Raw genomic sequence first — 16,718 nt, forward strand, 5'->3', positions numbered from 1 at the left:
GTATCTCTAGCCTTCCTTACACTTAAGAGAAGTACCTGCTGCGAACAGAAGGCATCACTGATGAGAAAAAACCAAAACAGTACTTGTTATGGCTTGATTTGGCCTAGGAAATGCAAGACTCAGGTCAATTCTGGAATTTAACAAAGGCAAGTTCTGAAACTGAGCTGTTCTGTGGAACATTTGTGGTTAAACATGCCCAACTTTGGTTTAAATTTCTCAGCACAGAAAACCCCCATGTGGTGTTCTGCACCTAAATTACGAGGAGCCCATCCCACTTCAAAGACCCTGCTCTCTGGGACACGTAATATTTAAAGGTAGGTAGAGATGAACAACAAAAAAAGCATGTGCTGATCCAAGAACTTTATATTTGTAATATTCTTTGGAACAAAGCAACTCAGAAACATGAAAAATACTCGCCATTCCACACATACTTCTGCACAGAAAAAGCTCAAACTGGAAGTTTTAAATAGCAATAGGAACTTTCACCATATTGTTTTCCTATAGCAAAGACATCCTTACCAGCTGAGTCTTCCCACAGCCTCTCAATACAGACTATGTGAGGTTGCAAGTTGGCTTCAGCAGGCTCCACATACACATAATCTCCTACATGGTACATGCTGTTCTTGAAGCTGCAATCCTGGCTGTAGGTCCGATGCAAGCTTGACAGCCCAGCTGATCCAGAAGAATCTTCACTTTTTTCAGCTTCTTATTTCAAGAAGGGAAAAACAGATGTTAGTAATGCCACATTTCCATGTTAGCCAAGATTACTGATACGAATCCCCTCATGCCCTCCCGAGTGCAGAAGTACCACGATACCTGATATGTCCCTCTGTCATTGACTTTCAGCATGAAGACAAGTTTAAGTATGTTTTGTGCTGCTAGCCTTTCTGCTACTGGTGCTGCTCAAGGGTGGGTTTCCCTTCTTCAGTTGAATTTTTTTGAGCCTTCCCAACTGGATAAGAGAAACTCAGTAACAGCCCTGAGCTCTGAAGCCTTCAGAATGGCACCTTTTGCTTCCTTTGGGGTTTTCAGCTCTCAGAGGAAGACAAAAAAAAAAGGCATCACAGCTCTTGTCCCCTTATAATACTCAGCCTAGTTGGAGCAACCAGACTTCACAGCTGCTGACATTAGTGCTATGTGGGAAGATGAACCATGTTAGAAAGACAATTTAAGGACAAAGAGCTGACAGCTCTGCTCCCATCTGTGGAAAGGAGCAATTAGAGAGCTTTATCCATTCCCCTAGACGTGCTCTATAACCATTATACTGACACTAACAGCCAGGAAGAGTGAAACACAAAGGACCTTCACAGTAGGTTTCCTGCCCTGCAAAATAGTGCAAGCCCGTTCCTCTTCGCACTCATACTTGCCAAGTAAGTAATGCAAAAGACTTACTTAAATACCATTTCTTTAGCAGTGTTAAAAAGCATGATCACGGACAACACCATCAGCACATAAAAATCCCCCAGTATTTGCCAAAAAAGAAATGACTTAAAGATCAACTGGAACAGTCATTGCTAAGTTTAAGATCAGCAGAAAGCTGTAGCAAAAAACTATTGTTTTCTTTTACAATATCCTTCAAATAAGACTACTGTACTCCAATGTGTTCCGATTAGAGTTTACATACAGTTAGTATCTACATATACCTCTTTCCTTAAAGCCATCTGGCCTGGCTGATAATGATCAAAACAAAATAAATCTTCTGTAACTTTAAATTACAAGATCCTTGGCAGACAACCAGACTGTTAAGGTTCCTTCAGGAGGCGAAGCTGTAGCAACAGCACAGCATACATCATATCCACAGGTACATTTTTCAATGAATGCATTTAAAATTAATGAAAAGTAAGTAGCTACCTCTCTTCTCCTCCTCTCTTTTGAGCTTATCCTCCTCTATTTCTTTGGGCAGCTTTTCCTTCTTTTCCTTTTCTACATCATTGTGAAGATGCTTGGTGGTATAGCTGAGAGCGGGTGACAGAAGAATTTCTCCATTCTTACAAAGTTCATCTCGAATTTTAATAAAGAACTGCTGAAGTTCGACTGCATCCTCGTAAATCTCCGAATCAGTCCTGTACAAAAATACGTACAACAAGGCAGAAATACAGTTTATGCAGACTCAAACAGGATCCTAAACACTGAGCCATCAATTGCCACACTTGGTGATAAAACTAAAGCTTCACACTACCGATCCATTTTTGTGTTTGCTTAGTATAAGCAGCAGTAGACACTGGCAAGTCATGCTCCACCTGCTACTCTGCTGCCAGTTTGTATTAAAGTTTACCCAAAACAGTATTTAATGTATACACCAGTCCTGAAACACCAGAAAAATCAAAGGTAACTAGTTGCAACAAAAAAAACCTGCTCGCCACTGGATCTCTACAATTTGTTAACTTCTTAAAACTTAAATAATAACAGTATTATTAACAAAACTGACTTAATTACCCATGGTCCTGTTGGTAGATGTTTTAATATGATTGTTTATGCCCCCGCCTTCAGAGTCAATATCTCAACTGCACATCCCCAAGTATCCTACCTAATTCAAGTAAAACACTGCAGTAAGCTGCAAGTGCTCATAGTTTTTGCACAATATTACTATAACTCATTCAACTCTGATTGCTCCAAAAGAGTAATTCACTAGTCAAGCAGTCAGTGAACAGCTCCTCCTCTTCATTTTTCAATCTGAAAATTAGCACAAACCTGGTTTTCATGAGGTGTGCCTCTGGAAGATTAACATAAAAATTCTCTCAGGACAGAAACCTAACTTTTTCCTTGTTTTTTAAATGAAAGCATACATTCTGCTGCTGATCTGATACAGTTTTTGAGATTTCGTTTTCTAAACACCCATATCAAGGAAAAAAACCACTTTAAAAAAACTTCAGCCTTTGCCTAATGTTAACACATAAAACTCATGTGTTAAGACAAAGGGCCTGAAAAATAGGGCTTCACTCACCTGTTCATTCTCCTTGCCCTCTCCAGTACCTCAAACATATTCTCCTGGAACAAGTCCAATCTCCTATAGCGATTATTTTCAACATTTTTTCGGATAATATCAAAAGTCAGAGGAGGTTTATTTGGGAAGTTGAGATCCACAGCACGAATATCAGCTAAGGAGTCACTGTAGCATCTACCCTCATCATCCTGGTGGCTCATAACAGATACAAAAAGGTTATGGATAAGTTCCTGAATTAGCAAAGTGACATTGGGCACATGAGAATCCTCATCTCCTTCTATTTCTCTCCGAGTTTCAAGCAGAACTTTATGCAGGACCAAGGCATCTTTATAAATTAAAGATTCTGGCTCATTATATGTGCAAGCATTATTGAACATCATTACAAAGTCCTCTACCATGGAATCAATATCCTGGTATTTATTTGCCATCATATGACTTCTGATCTTCTCCATGTCAACGGGCTTTTTAATGGTTACATAGTAGTCAGGAAGTTCAGACCGAGATGGCAGCCTCAAGAAGATGGCACTCAGTCGCCGGCCTCGTTTATCCGTGTAATTCTTCACTGCTTCATAAACCTCGTTCAATTTCTGTTGCATTGGAGTCATGTATTTTGATTTTTTTGGAGAAATGCCACTTTTTCTACCTAAGCAGACAGAAAGGGGTGGGAGGGGAAGAATCATTACAAACCCAGAGCTTCCATCTCCTTTCCACTGGAGAATTGCTTATTGAAGAACCACTTTAAGGGATGAGCAGAAGAGCCATGACACGGAGCCCATCCCAGGTTGCAGCTTCCTTTATTTCTCGTAATTGTATGAATATTTTTTTCAATGTTATTTTTGGCAACCTCAGAATCATGTGTTACTATGTTGAAGGTCTTTTCAGACTTAAGCACAGAAAGCTTCTTTTCCTACCTAATGTTATTAATGACTCCTCTACATTCAGTTTGGTCTTACTAGCTCTAAATGAATTTCTCTCTACAGCCGTTAAAATCTAGTCATCACAGGGTTTTTGCTACCACTAAAATTAAGCATTCTAAATAGTATCAGATTCCTTTAGGACAGGTTTATGCCAATTTAAAGAGGATTATTACAGGTAAAATGTAAAATAAGGCCTCCCATGGGATTATTAATCAGAGTATCTTTTTGATTAATTCAGGATCTCTGTTATGGTACTGCATGGTCTCTGCCTGTGAATTCTCTAGTACCTGTACCTTACCTCAGAGCCACACATTTCTATTTTCAAGAAGACTCTGTGGAGTTATTTTATTTAAGCCTTTCTGTGCAATTTTATCCTTCTCAGTTTGCTCAGTTTTGAACACATTTTAAGGGTACGTAAGATTTGAGTAGTAGCAAGTCTAGTTTGTAAGAGTAACAGCTCTAGGAACAGACGTTGTTGGAAATTTCTGTGTTTTTCATGTTTTTCTATAATTTTCTAATAAAACTCACATTTCTTTTATGGTTCTGTGCAAAAGCCAGATATTTGACCAGGGAAATGAAGAGTTTTACTCCGTCTGAGAAGCACCTTACTTGTAAGCAATCCCACCAGCACACTGTGCTAATGAAGTTTTACTGACCATGTAATGCAGCATCTAACATTTGGATGACACCACATGACTAAATGCCAGCCATTCCAACCACTCTTAAGTATTCTTTCTTCATTCCCAGTTACTTTTCTTAGAAAATGCTATACGTAACAACTAAGTTCTATTATATACACACGCAAATACATCATCGCTGTCATGATTCTGAAAATACAATTCTACTTTGCATGTCAGTGTAAATTTGCAGGTCGCATCTTCTATTCTAAAGGGAAAATACATTAATCTCTATTGCTGGGTATTCAGAAGTGTTGAACTGAGACATAGCAATGTACAAGGATGCCTTACTTAGCTTTAGTTTAGGGGATGCAACATCATCATCTTCAGCTAGGGGTCCCAGTTCTTTCCTCTTTTCTTTAAGGATCTTTTCCAGCATATGGGCATCATTGTATACCTATTAATCAGTAAAGTAATCAAAAACCAAACCAAAACAAAACAAGATTTACTGTGTTTAAACTAGTTTAGAACTAGCCCCCAAGAAACATTTACATGTTAGTTTGAAAAGGCTGAAAGCAAAACCAAATACTTGATTAAAAAAGAAGGGTTTATTTGTCAAATGTACACCTTTAATAGACTTATGCAGGTAAGCAGAACTAATCAAGACAATCTAAATCAGGGAGATATAAATCTTGAATAAATTATCCAATTGAGCCGCATTTCTATTCCAAAGACTATAAAACAGCAAGGCGCAGTTGTCTTATCAACCTTCTCATCAAACCGTTCTGCTGAGCAATCGTGATTCCAACAGGGTAGAATGGACTAGAACAGTACTCCTGGGCCTTCAAATCCAATCCCAGTGAATGCAACCTCATCATAAAGTCCTTTACAGTAGCTGATCAAGTTTCTTATTAGAAATAGCTGGAGGTTTCTTACCACCACTCTGTTCCAACACGTCATGCTTGCTGGCTGAGAAACATCACAATATAGACATACCCTACAGTCTATTTGTAAATGAAAAGCATATTCTTTTCAGACTCCTTTGGCTAGACTCAACAAGTCAGGTCTTCTAAGCCTGATCTCTCCCACACTCTCCACCTTACAAAATCAAAGATGGTTTCTTTCTAACTAAGACATCCCTTCTCAGTGGTTCTGAGCTCCAAAACATATGCTGATGATTACTCACTGTGCAAATATCTTCCTGTGATTAACTGAGGATGAATAATGATAACATAGTAACTGGATTATTTTTTTAAACCATACTAGGAAACATTCAGCTGACATTCTTTGTAGTGGAGAGTTTAGCTAACGGGAAATAAATCTAACCTTTGCAAGGGAGCCTGCTGCATTTCACATTTATCCAACTATAGACAGAGAATTTAAAACATCAGCAGAAAGAAAGTCGTATTTCTATTTTAGTTCAATGAACAATAGCATAAATAATGTGAGTAACAGTCAAAGCTAAACCATCCTACCATAACTTATATGTCTGCAAAGAAGCAGAGGTAAGAGTGACTGCAGGATCAAAACAGTACCTGGGAGCCTTCCTCATTATAATGCCTTGCATTTCGGAACATGAGCTTCATGTCTTCAATCATGGCTTCTTCCCCTACATACTTATCATTGCGGATGTTGTGTTCTATCATTTTCAAGTCCATTGGCTCCAAGATAATTTTATAATAGTCTGGATAGTCCTTTTTGGATGGCTTAACCATGAACAGATCACAGAGCCGTCTGCCTGTGCCTGGTTCTCGAGCTTCCAGAACTGCATTGTATAAAATCTTCATTCGTTGCTTTCGGATATTCTTTTTACTGTTAGGTTAAGGAGAAGAACAAAAATGAAAAGAAAAAATGCTTTCCCCACTTCCAATGTTAATATCAAAATGACGTTATCCTCTACCATGAAAAAACAACCACAAGCACCACACAAGATGTTCAACATCAAGACAATGTACTAGAAACATTAGTCCATTTGTAAATAACGACAGCATCATAACCAGCAGCGCACTAAATAAAGAGGAAACCAACTTTAAAATAGGATTTTTCTCTCAATCATGTTGAGTGTTCTAAAGAATAGAAAAATAAGTAGTTTTCAAATGTGCAAAGGTCAAAAAGAACTCTAATCACTTTGCAGCTGCAGAGAAAAAAGATCAGTCAGGACTAGGCATCTGCATCCAAGACCTCGAGATCTAGCGCAATCAAGGAAAACCCCCTTAGCCAGCATCTTTATGACTATTTCTGCTGAATGCAGAATATCAAAGACTTCAGATATTTATCTCAGTTATTCTGTATCTTCTTCAGTACCAGTTACAAGAAAATAAGAACATCAAGAATGTAGTATAAAGAAGGGTCTGAATTGCTTAAACATCTGTCAATCCCAGTCAAATGAAGTTACAAGACAATAAAGTTTACCAAAGCTTGCCAAAACTGCAAACCCAAGTAGAAAATGGCCATGTACACAAATCTTATAGTCCTGTGTAGCTATTATGGTTGTCTCAAGAAATCTGGCAGCACACCCAAGACACAGCTTATAAGGAAAAACAGTTATGTGTGGCTCCCTGTAGATACACTACATGATCTACAAGCAAATCAGATAAGCGAGAGGAAAACTTACGTTAATAATGTCTAAGCTCAGACACTGTGGCACTCCTGGAAATGCACTCTCTACAAAGCACTTTTAAACCAGCTTCCAAATTTCAATCTCTCTTACTTTTACTCAAGTAGTTAGAACTTTGACTATACTATCTGTAAAAATGATGACATCATCAAAAACTATCTTCATCTGCAGAATGTGCAAAACATCACTGTACAACTTGCTAGAAACCAGACAGCATCACAGATTTTCCATCATCTGGATCTTTTCCTCCTACATTTAAAATATGTGAAATCCAGCACAGCATCATGCCTCAGATACCTCTTGCTCCTTGGCAAGGTCAGCAATATAACTCCTGAAAATTAATGTCACATTATGTGAGAAAATTCAAAATATATCTTCTATAGGTTAAAAACTTTTTTCCTGCATTATCTTCAGTGCTGAAAATATCAGTTAGTGGTTCACACTCGCAGATGAGCAATGCCAAGACAAAGACATGCTTCTGAATTCCACATTTTAGCACACTTCCAAATTTTAACATTTAGCTCAATGAAAGTAGGTAAAGCAAAACCAAAGCAGAAATAGTAAAAGGCCATGCATCTGACACATAAAAGGGTACATCCAGGTAACTTCCTTCTGTGTCACTATTACTTCCCAATGGGACACATTTTGCCTGAGTTATTAGTTGCCTTTTTCAGCAACATTTAGGAATTCCTCTCAGTGTTTCACTTCTGCTATCACAGCATTTACAATCTTCTTTTATTTCCTATCTTTCAGCAAGTGAAAGTAATGACAAACACTGAACTAACAACATCAAAAGCATATTCATGTTCTCCTTATGCATGAAGAAAATAAAATGATTTTGATTTCCCATATCTGTGAGCACTACTCTTTCTTTTTTACTGTTCTTAGATGACAAGACCTGACAGATTTTTTCTTTAAAGCATTTCAGTATTCTCTTGCACAAGATGATCAAAAGCAACAAAGGTTAAAAGGACACTGATGTCAGTTTGACTTGCTTGACTGGGTTAGTACACCTCTTTGAATCTGAAGATCACAAAACTAGCCACTTTTTGGCAATTTGTTCCTACCTGATATTCATTTGGTACTGTAGTCTGTCTTACCATTCCACATTTCTTCTTCCTATCATCCCTAGACTGTACCACCTCCTAAATCCATGTTAACATTTTCTCTCTGCAGACTTTTTACGAACACACATTGTTGCACTTACTTGACTGCTCTTAAGTGAATCTTTGCTGATGGTCTATTTTATTCCCTTCTTCCCCCCACAACTGCTGTTACTTTGATAAAACAAAGAACTAAAAATACAGAAAGCTGAAGGTTCACCAAAAAAAGCTACAACAAAGAAAGATGTTGAAATTACAGTTTTACGCTGGCAGTTGCTACTATTGCAATATTATCAGCAGTTAGAACTTATTTCAAACGATACCATGAGGCAGACTAGAGAAACGATCCCTCAGACTGAAATGCATCACTAGCATTAATTACACAACAGCTTTCACTTTTAAAGAATACTTTCCATAAACCACCATTATTGCTCACTAAAAAGTATATTTTAAATCACGGTGAATTTTGTTTACGTTACAGTATCCGGAATAATCAACCTATTATCAGTTTATCTATTTGTCAAATACCCTCTTTGGCATAGCTATTTACAGGTAAGTAACAGAAGAGTGTAAATTCAGAACAGAGAGCAGAGCAGTCCCTTAGCATTAATGATGACAACTCTCCAAGCAGAGTTCATCCAAAATGAAAATGTTTGTGCCAGGAAACCTCACCATACAAAAATATTTGTAGACTAATACTATAAAATTAAAAAAAAATTATTCAGCTACAGTGTTAACTCTGATTATTATATTCTGAAATTGCTACCCAAACCACATAGTCATGTATTGGAGAAGTAGTAGAAAAGAAGCAATAGCTGCTAACAACCTGTGAAGACAGTCCACACACCAGGCTATAAAAGGTAACACACAAATAAAAATCCTGATATGCACTGGCAAAATTACTTAATTCAGTGCAACTACAGTGTCCATGCCATGTGCTGCACTGAAGTTGTGTTGACAACTGCCAACTAATTAATAGCCCAAAAAACGGAAAATAAAGTCGGCAAATAGTTTTGAATTAACTTGAAACAATACTTAATGATGTTTTCAGAATTATAAATCCTTACACAAATGCTAGAAAACATTGTTTAATATTCTCTTTAACAAATAAAAGCTATAGCAATGTCATGGTCTGCAGGAACTACAGAAGTGCACACCTTTTCCTTTTTGAGCTTCCAGTGTCAGATGTAGCAGAAGAAATCATACTGTCCCCATCCTCAATGTCATCTCTCCTAGCAAGCTCCTTCTTCTTTGCCTGAAAAAAGAACAAATCTCTGAAGCCAAACTCACTGCCAGACATTTCCAGCACAGTATTAAACATCAGAATAGATCAGATACACAAAAAAGATGCAACTACAGGTTTTGAGACTAAACCACCGTCCAAAGTATTTCCAGTGATTTACTTAATATAAAGTTGGCTGACAAAAAACAGCAGTGTAATTCTTTTTAACCGTCAGAAAAAAATTTGAGCAACCAGTGTGGAAACAATGCCGTTTCAGACTGCAGCACTTACCTGAAGAAAAATCATTCTATGATGCTCTCATTCCTATACTTCCCCTAAGCTAAAAAATACTACTGCAAATACAGGTCTAGTTCAAAATCATTTGGGAAAAATATTCATTAGGTAAATAAATTCACACGTGAAGTTATATCCTTTTGATTGTTCTACTCTACATACCTGCATAACCTGCTGCATTTTCAGTACTCTTTTATAGATGGCAGAATTGGGAACATTGTACCGCTTGGCATTTTCAAACATCAAATTCAGATCAGCCTCCAACTGATCTAAAGTTTCATATTCATGGTTCTTCAGTTTGGTTCTGCAAAAGAGAAATACCAATCACACATCTCACAAGTTACACACTGCAAAACAGGTCTTTAACATCTTTATTTTCACAATAAATCAATACCCAAAGAGCTCTAATTACAGGAATGTGTTTTCTTTTTCTGATGCTGCAGTAATATCTTCTGCTTGTAACTATATTAGAGAAACATATCTCCTCTTTAAGAATGGTTTTAATAATTCTGAAAGCTGTCCTCTTGAAAGTTGTGCAGACTGAAGTCCTGTTTTCATACTCAGAGGAGATGCGGTACAGATAAGGCTGAAGCACAACCCGCTGAGACCGTTCCAGTACCCCTCAGCTGTGAACTGCAGGGCCTGGGTATGATGTTGATGTGACGGGTTAGCTCTGCACACCCACCAATGCTGCCTTCTCTACACATCAATTCCACTCATCCTCAGTGATAGCCAAAAGTGCCCAACACCTCTCATGTTAACCCACTCCAATTTTTGCCCTCTCTTAAAATCACCTGATTGTTTACTGGTGCTACCTGTAAAGTGCACTTCATGTGAAAACAGTTAGAAAAAGACTAATGACAAAAATTTACCATTTTTCATGTGCTAAACAGATGAATCAGTGCACTAAGTTTGCCAATAACTTAATGTGTTTTCTTCTATTTCCTTGCACAAGTGGTGAAAGTTCTAGCCAACTTTTTTAAACCTTCCAATACCTCATTAAACACAACAGAAAACAGAAGTCTGCAACAACATTAAAACCAAACCCTATCACAATTGCAAAACATAATCACCCTCTTTCACATCTCCTTCCTCACCCGCCTGTCACAAACACCGGTTACACACCACCTTCAAACCTAGTCTGGTTTTTATAGCACCCAGCTGAAAGTGAACCTGCCTGATGGAGGATAAGCACTACCACAAAATAAACTTAATATAGTTTATTTTAATCCCAAGCCTTGCCTGTCAATGTGACCTCGCAGCTGAAACAGCGAACCAAGAGTAACACTGCTCAACTTGTGTTAGACAGGACTCTCCACTGGCCAGCCAAGGGTGAGGAGGTCACAGTTGGATTAAATGTGGCACAAAGCTGAAACAGCTAAAAAAACTACCGAGAAGTGCACATGTGTCTATAAAGCTGACCTGGTGGAAATGCATTTTGCAGTCAGTACATGTCCAACTAACTGCATGCTGCTAGGATGGCTGTTGTGTGTGCCTCACTGAAACGTAGTGTATTGCTTTTTCATTTCTTTCAGATCTGAAGAACTAGTATGTCCTCAATGACTATGAGAAAAGCAGAAAACAAATTTGGACAATACCCTAAATCTAAGATGTGGAGAAAATGAGTTGTTGCTATTCTCATTTAAAACAAACCATTGTAGGTTCATGTATCTCTCTGAAGACTTTAAGACATCAGTAGCTTCCAAGTCTTTATGCATTATATTTTAGATTATTTTTAATGTTTGCAACTGCAGCAACAGATAATCAGAAAGTTTTATCGACCTCACTCACTCTGCAATTCCAAAAAATAGGACAGTTACCAATATAGTTTTCATTAGATTAATAAAAAAGACAGTAATAAAAAACCCCAAACAGACCCTCAAAAACAAAAGAGTTTGAGTTTCAAATAAATAGCCTCAATTTCTATCTTGTAACACTCTAGCAACAAGTATTTGCATACATGTTAAGGAATATGTGACTGGTATTAAAAGATCAAAATCCAAATTAAAATCCCACTAAGCTCAGGATTATTTTGCCCTAAAACACTAGTATATGATGTATAGGCTCAGAAATACTAAGGATGTAAGCACTGAGTCTACCTCATGCTCTTGCCACTGTCTGGTAACAAATACTACAGGCCACCTTACACCTCAGGCTAACCCGAACACACTCTAGTAGAGAAAGCAAAATCTATAGAGTAAAATGCATGCAATTAATTCTTGTAGTCTAACAAAAATATTGACAAGCAATTACAGGACTTTAACACACAAACACTTGGTGTTACAAAAACTAACACATCATTAAGAGAATGCTCAAGGAAACATGGAATAGAAAGGCTTAAAAAACTTGAATTAAAACCCCTAAATAATAAGCTCATATTTACCCAAACCACCAAAAGTGAGGCGGGTTTTTTGTTTGGTTTTTTTTTTTTCAAAACAGATTTATTTAAGAACATTCTAATTTGTCAAGGCACACGGGTATAAACAAGCAGTATAAACAAGCAGTAATTTCCTTGTTTACTGGTGTTATTAGTTATCACTGCAGAGAAATGCTGACCAACAGACTTTAATCTCCCCTTGGATGTAGACAGCATTAGCATCATTTGTTTCCAAGTGATAACTTAACGCTGACAAATTTGTAGAATTAGGCTTTAATTAAGGCTTTAAAGTGAAGAGTACCACAACTGCCTTAGATTTGGCTATTAAATACTCCAGATAAATGTCCAAAATGTCTCAGTGCCTTCTACTGATAAAGACAAGTGTTGAAGGACAAGGAAGGATTCATGCTCCAGAAATCCGAACAATCAAGCTGGAATAAAGTCCTCTCAAGATCTACTCAACAGTTCATGCTCTTGCAAGTAAGCAAGTCTGCATGCAACATTCTTGCTTTTCAAGTCCTGGCTCAAAGTTTGTTTCAATATTAGTATTGCATCGTTTACAAACATTCTTGTGCAACTCTGGCAGTTAGTTTGCCTTCTTCCAAACTAAAATAAGTTTTGACAGACTGGACAGCAGGAAAAAGAAAAACTGCAAGTTTCTACTCTTCCAACTAATTCACTAAATTAGAATTACAGAATGGCAAGTTCAAATTTTGACTGCTGTTCCATGATGTCTGCATTCAGCTTCCAGAAACAGTAAGCTGAAGGACTACATCTTAACTGAAGTACCACTTCTTCAATTGTCCTGCTTAAACCATGACATCAATTCAAACTGTTTCTCCTTACTATCACTTGGTACTACTACTCTTTATGTGGAGCTTTTCTGTACCCATCTCAAAGTTGCCCTTAAATAATCACTGAAAGTCTAGGATTACACTGACTAAAAATCTCAGCAGTAATGACCATCCTCCTGAGATACTAACGACAACAGACAACTTTATCCTTATCCCCTGTAAATTCAGAATCTATGAAGTAACACTGTCAGCATGACACTATAAACCAGATTTGCTGATTAGTTAACATATCCTGATCAATCAAACTCTGTATGTTTGGGTGCCAGTTTTCTCAAACCGAGAAAAGAGGGAATTTGCCATATCCTTCAAAGCAGAACAACTTCAAAGCAAGCTGCACGCAGAACAAGCAAGGCGATAGCGTTTCCTAGGGAACATATCCCACCTGCAACAGTTTTCTTTTTACAAAAAAGGGAATTCTAAATTGGTCCTGCACAATTTCATGAACTGCTGACTCTTCATATGAGCAGATCTCCCAAGCCACTTGACACTAACAAATCTGGGACTTGCTTTGGTCCTGCTCCCACAGACAGAGAGGCAGCTCATGCAGATCCCAGAACACCACTGTCACATGCTTCATCTAAAAATATAACACGTACTCCACACAGCCTTGGTATCCCACACTAGCTTCATCTGTGTGTATTTAGGCAGTGACCTACACATATTGCAACGCAGCAGTCTAACCCTGAAGCACCAAAAAGCAGAAAAAGTATATGAAACTGCCATTAGTCTTAAGTATACCATTCTGTGTGCACCAATTCCCTGCTCTCTCATGGTCCTGTAGAAAAATCTTTAAGCTCATGGAGAAGGTGCAGCCCTGACAGTAGCTCACAAGTGAAGAAAAGCAGCTTAATTTTATCTTACTCCTTTAAATCTTAACCTAGAGCCAGAAGACAAGAGGAAGAGGAAACACTGCCTTAAAAAGATGATAATTCAAATTACACCTTACTCTCAAATAAAATCTTGCTTCTATCAGCATTTGTTTATTCACAACCAAATAATCAAGGTGCAGACATCTGATTCTAAGCAAACAACCTATATTCTCACATTTGTACTCGTGAAAGGTCTGACAACAAAAGTAAAAATCCAGACTTGGCCCATATAGTTCAGAAAGGCAGACAACTTCCAGCCACATATATGAAGAATGAAAAATGTACAGGCACAGAAATAACCCTGTTCTAAGTCTATAACCAACTTCCTATCTTACCATCCTTTTCAGCAAACAACAGGATGATTAATTATGAGGGTTATTCAGAGAAGTACTTTGAACAGTTTTAATTATACTCAAACTCAGCAGAACTCCAGTATTGTGTCTTTTCTGGATTTAGAGTATGAAATGCAGCTTCACAATAAATTTTAAAAAGCCATCTCGCCCATCTTGGAAGGAAAGAATTTTATAATCATCAGTTCATTTCACAAAGCGAGGCTAAAACTAACCAAATTTATGGCTCTACAGGAAGTCTCTGCCAACATAATACAAGTTAAACTTATACACTAGAAACCAAGAGAAATTTCTGTGAAATGATTGACAGGGATACAATTGTAAAGCATGAGTAAAACTTGGAAAAACAGAATTTTAAACAAAACAACCTTTGCAAAATGAGGAAAAAATAATAGTTTATAAGGTATGCTACAGTTTCATAAGGCTATTAAGCAAAACCAACACTGGCATGACATTTAATTTGGTCACAATCAGAATAATAAACCCCATAGAGAAAGCTGGCACTCAACTCCCAAAAAGGTCTACTGGAAACTCATCAGCCCTTTCAAATGGAATATTTGAAAGAACTGAAGACAAGAGAGATATTCCCCCCACATAATCAAAAGATCCATCTCATTAGACACACACTATGCCTAAAAAATTCCTAGGAAAAAAAAAAAATAGCAGCACATGGCTAAAACCAGTTATAATGTAACTTGATTTCTTTTACTTAGAAATTGTAAAGCACTAACCCTGCCTTTTTAGGAAAAAAAAGAACCCAACAAACAGTAACAAAGAATGCACACAACCAAGATGGCATTCGATAGATGTCCTATTGAGGGATGACAGTTGTCATCTTATAAAGTAAGTTGGGAACCTTGTTTACTTGAAACTGTGATTTTATACAGGCCTGAAGTACAATATGCATTGAAAGCACTTGCAAAGGTAGGAAAATTGGTTACACAGACAGAAGATCTAAACAATGTACAATATTCAACAAATACGAAACTCTATTAAGTGAAAGGAATGAAAAAACTGCTAAATCTCAGATGAAGGGAAAATTTACAGGGTATTCTTAACATTAGAAAGACTTTTTTTTTTCTGTAGAGCATACTTTTCCAACTGGCTCATTCACAAACACATGAAACACAATGTCATATTATTTTTCAAAAGTCAATGTAATAATAAAATCTTAATGTGCTTTAGTCCCGAGAGCAGTCTCCATTACTTCAATCAAGTTCCACTCCTTTATTCACAAATACTTGCAAAATTATAACACAAAGCATGTTCGTATTTGGTACAATTCAACTCAAATAATTAATCCAAAGGCAGTAAGACCCACCACAAATCTCACAGTTCTAGGAGAACCTCAACACACGCCAGTGCAGTGAAATGTAATGTTTAGATTTCTGTGTCGCAGACCATTGTCCAAAAGGATGCACATTCATAAGAAAAATGCATTTTAAATCCTCAGATAGTAGACATCACACAAAACCATCTGTGGTTTATATTAGATCCAGGCACTATTTTAAACATAAACTATAACCCCAGGTTCCTGGAGCTCAAGACACCAGGGTGTGCCAACGAAGACACTGATTTTAGTGCCCATACACCCACACCACTCTCACACATGTTCAGGAGAGAACTGCTGCCAGGGAATCTCCCTGGACCGCTTCCCTCTTTGGGTAGAAAAGCCTGATCCACTTGCCTTAGGGATCATAGTTACCAATGTTGTAAAATTTAATTAGGAATGCAGTTCCTGGAAAAGTGCCAGGGTCTAGCACTCGAGTACCGGGTAACGGAACACATTCTCCTGCATTATTTCCCAGCTATTCCTCTGGTCACTTGTAATTACAGAATGACTTTTTACCAGCAATGTGAAGTTTGCACATTAACCTCCAAACCATACCTGGAAGTCACAGCCCTCAGGAGTGTCATGCCTTTCATTTTAAAAGGGCTACTCTTGTTCTACTCATCTCAGCAAGGCAAGTGGTAACAGGAACAGCTTGAAACACATGAAATTTCATCTGAACACAAGGGTACTGTGAGGCTGGTTCCCAGGGAGGTTGTGGAGTCTCTGTCTCTGGAAATATTCAAACCTGACTGGATTCAGTCCTGGGCAACTGGCTCTGGGTGACCCTGCTATAGCCAGGGGTTGGACAGGATGGTCTCCCTTCCGACCTCAGCTATTCTGACATTCTGTAAAGAGCAAGTCAAGAGGAAACTAGCAGAAAACTAAAGCCATCAGCAGGATTACATCCCACAATCAGGAACACCTTGGGATCTGCACTCAGCTCAAATGACTGAGGATTATAATGCTCATAAAGTGATATAGAGGCTGGGATAGGTATAATGAACATCTCATTAAAACAAAACTTAGTCATTCTCTCTCTCTAGAAATTACACACTATTTTGCAAGGCTTTTCCTGCAGTTAACACACACAAAAACTCCTAAAATATATGACTACCTGTAACATTTGCAACGGCCACACATTTCACAGTGCACTCTAGGAGGATAGCCTAGGTAGCCAGATGCCAAAGTGGAGGCAGGAATGGCAGGCTTTACTCCCACAAC

General features: G+C 37.8%; 1 protein-coding gene across 1 annotated transcript in view; it reads right to left on the minus strand.

Moving 5' to 3' along the window:
• Window positions 1–519: 519 nt before the first annotated feature.
• Window positions 520–16,718, minus strand: part of PBRM1 (polybromo 1) — a gene marked incomplete at its 3' end in the record, with an annotated part of 35,655 nt that continues 19,456 nt past the window's right edge. The window contains exons 11-17 of the mRNA XM_010024275.1: window positions 9,877–10,018; window positions 9,356–9,453; window positions 6,014–6,290; window positions 4,830–4,935; window positions 2,945–3,587; window positions 1,852–2,063; window positions 520–705 (exon numbers count right to left, since the gene is read on the minus strand). Of these exons, the coding sequence (XP_010022577.1) occupies window positions 520–705; window positions 1,852–2,063; window positions 2,945–3,587; window positions 4,830–4,935; window positions 6,014–6,290; window positions 9,356–9,453; window positions 9,877–10,018 (1,664 nt within the window). The remainder of the gene's footprint in view (window positions 706–1,851; window positions 2,064–2,944; window positions 3,588–4,829; window positions 4,936–6,013; window positions 6,291–9,355; window positions 9,454–9,876; window positions 10,019–16,718) is intronic.

The sequence above is a fragment of the Nestor notabilis genome, unplaced genomic scaffold (assembly GCF_000696875.1).
Source record: "Nestor notabilis isolate BGI_N333 unplaced genomic scaffold, ASM69687v1 scaffold33831, whole genome shotgun sequence".
NCBI lineage: Eukaryota > Metazoa > Chordata > Aves > Psittaciformes > Psittacidae > Nestor > Nestor notabilis.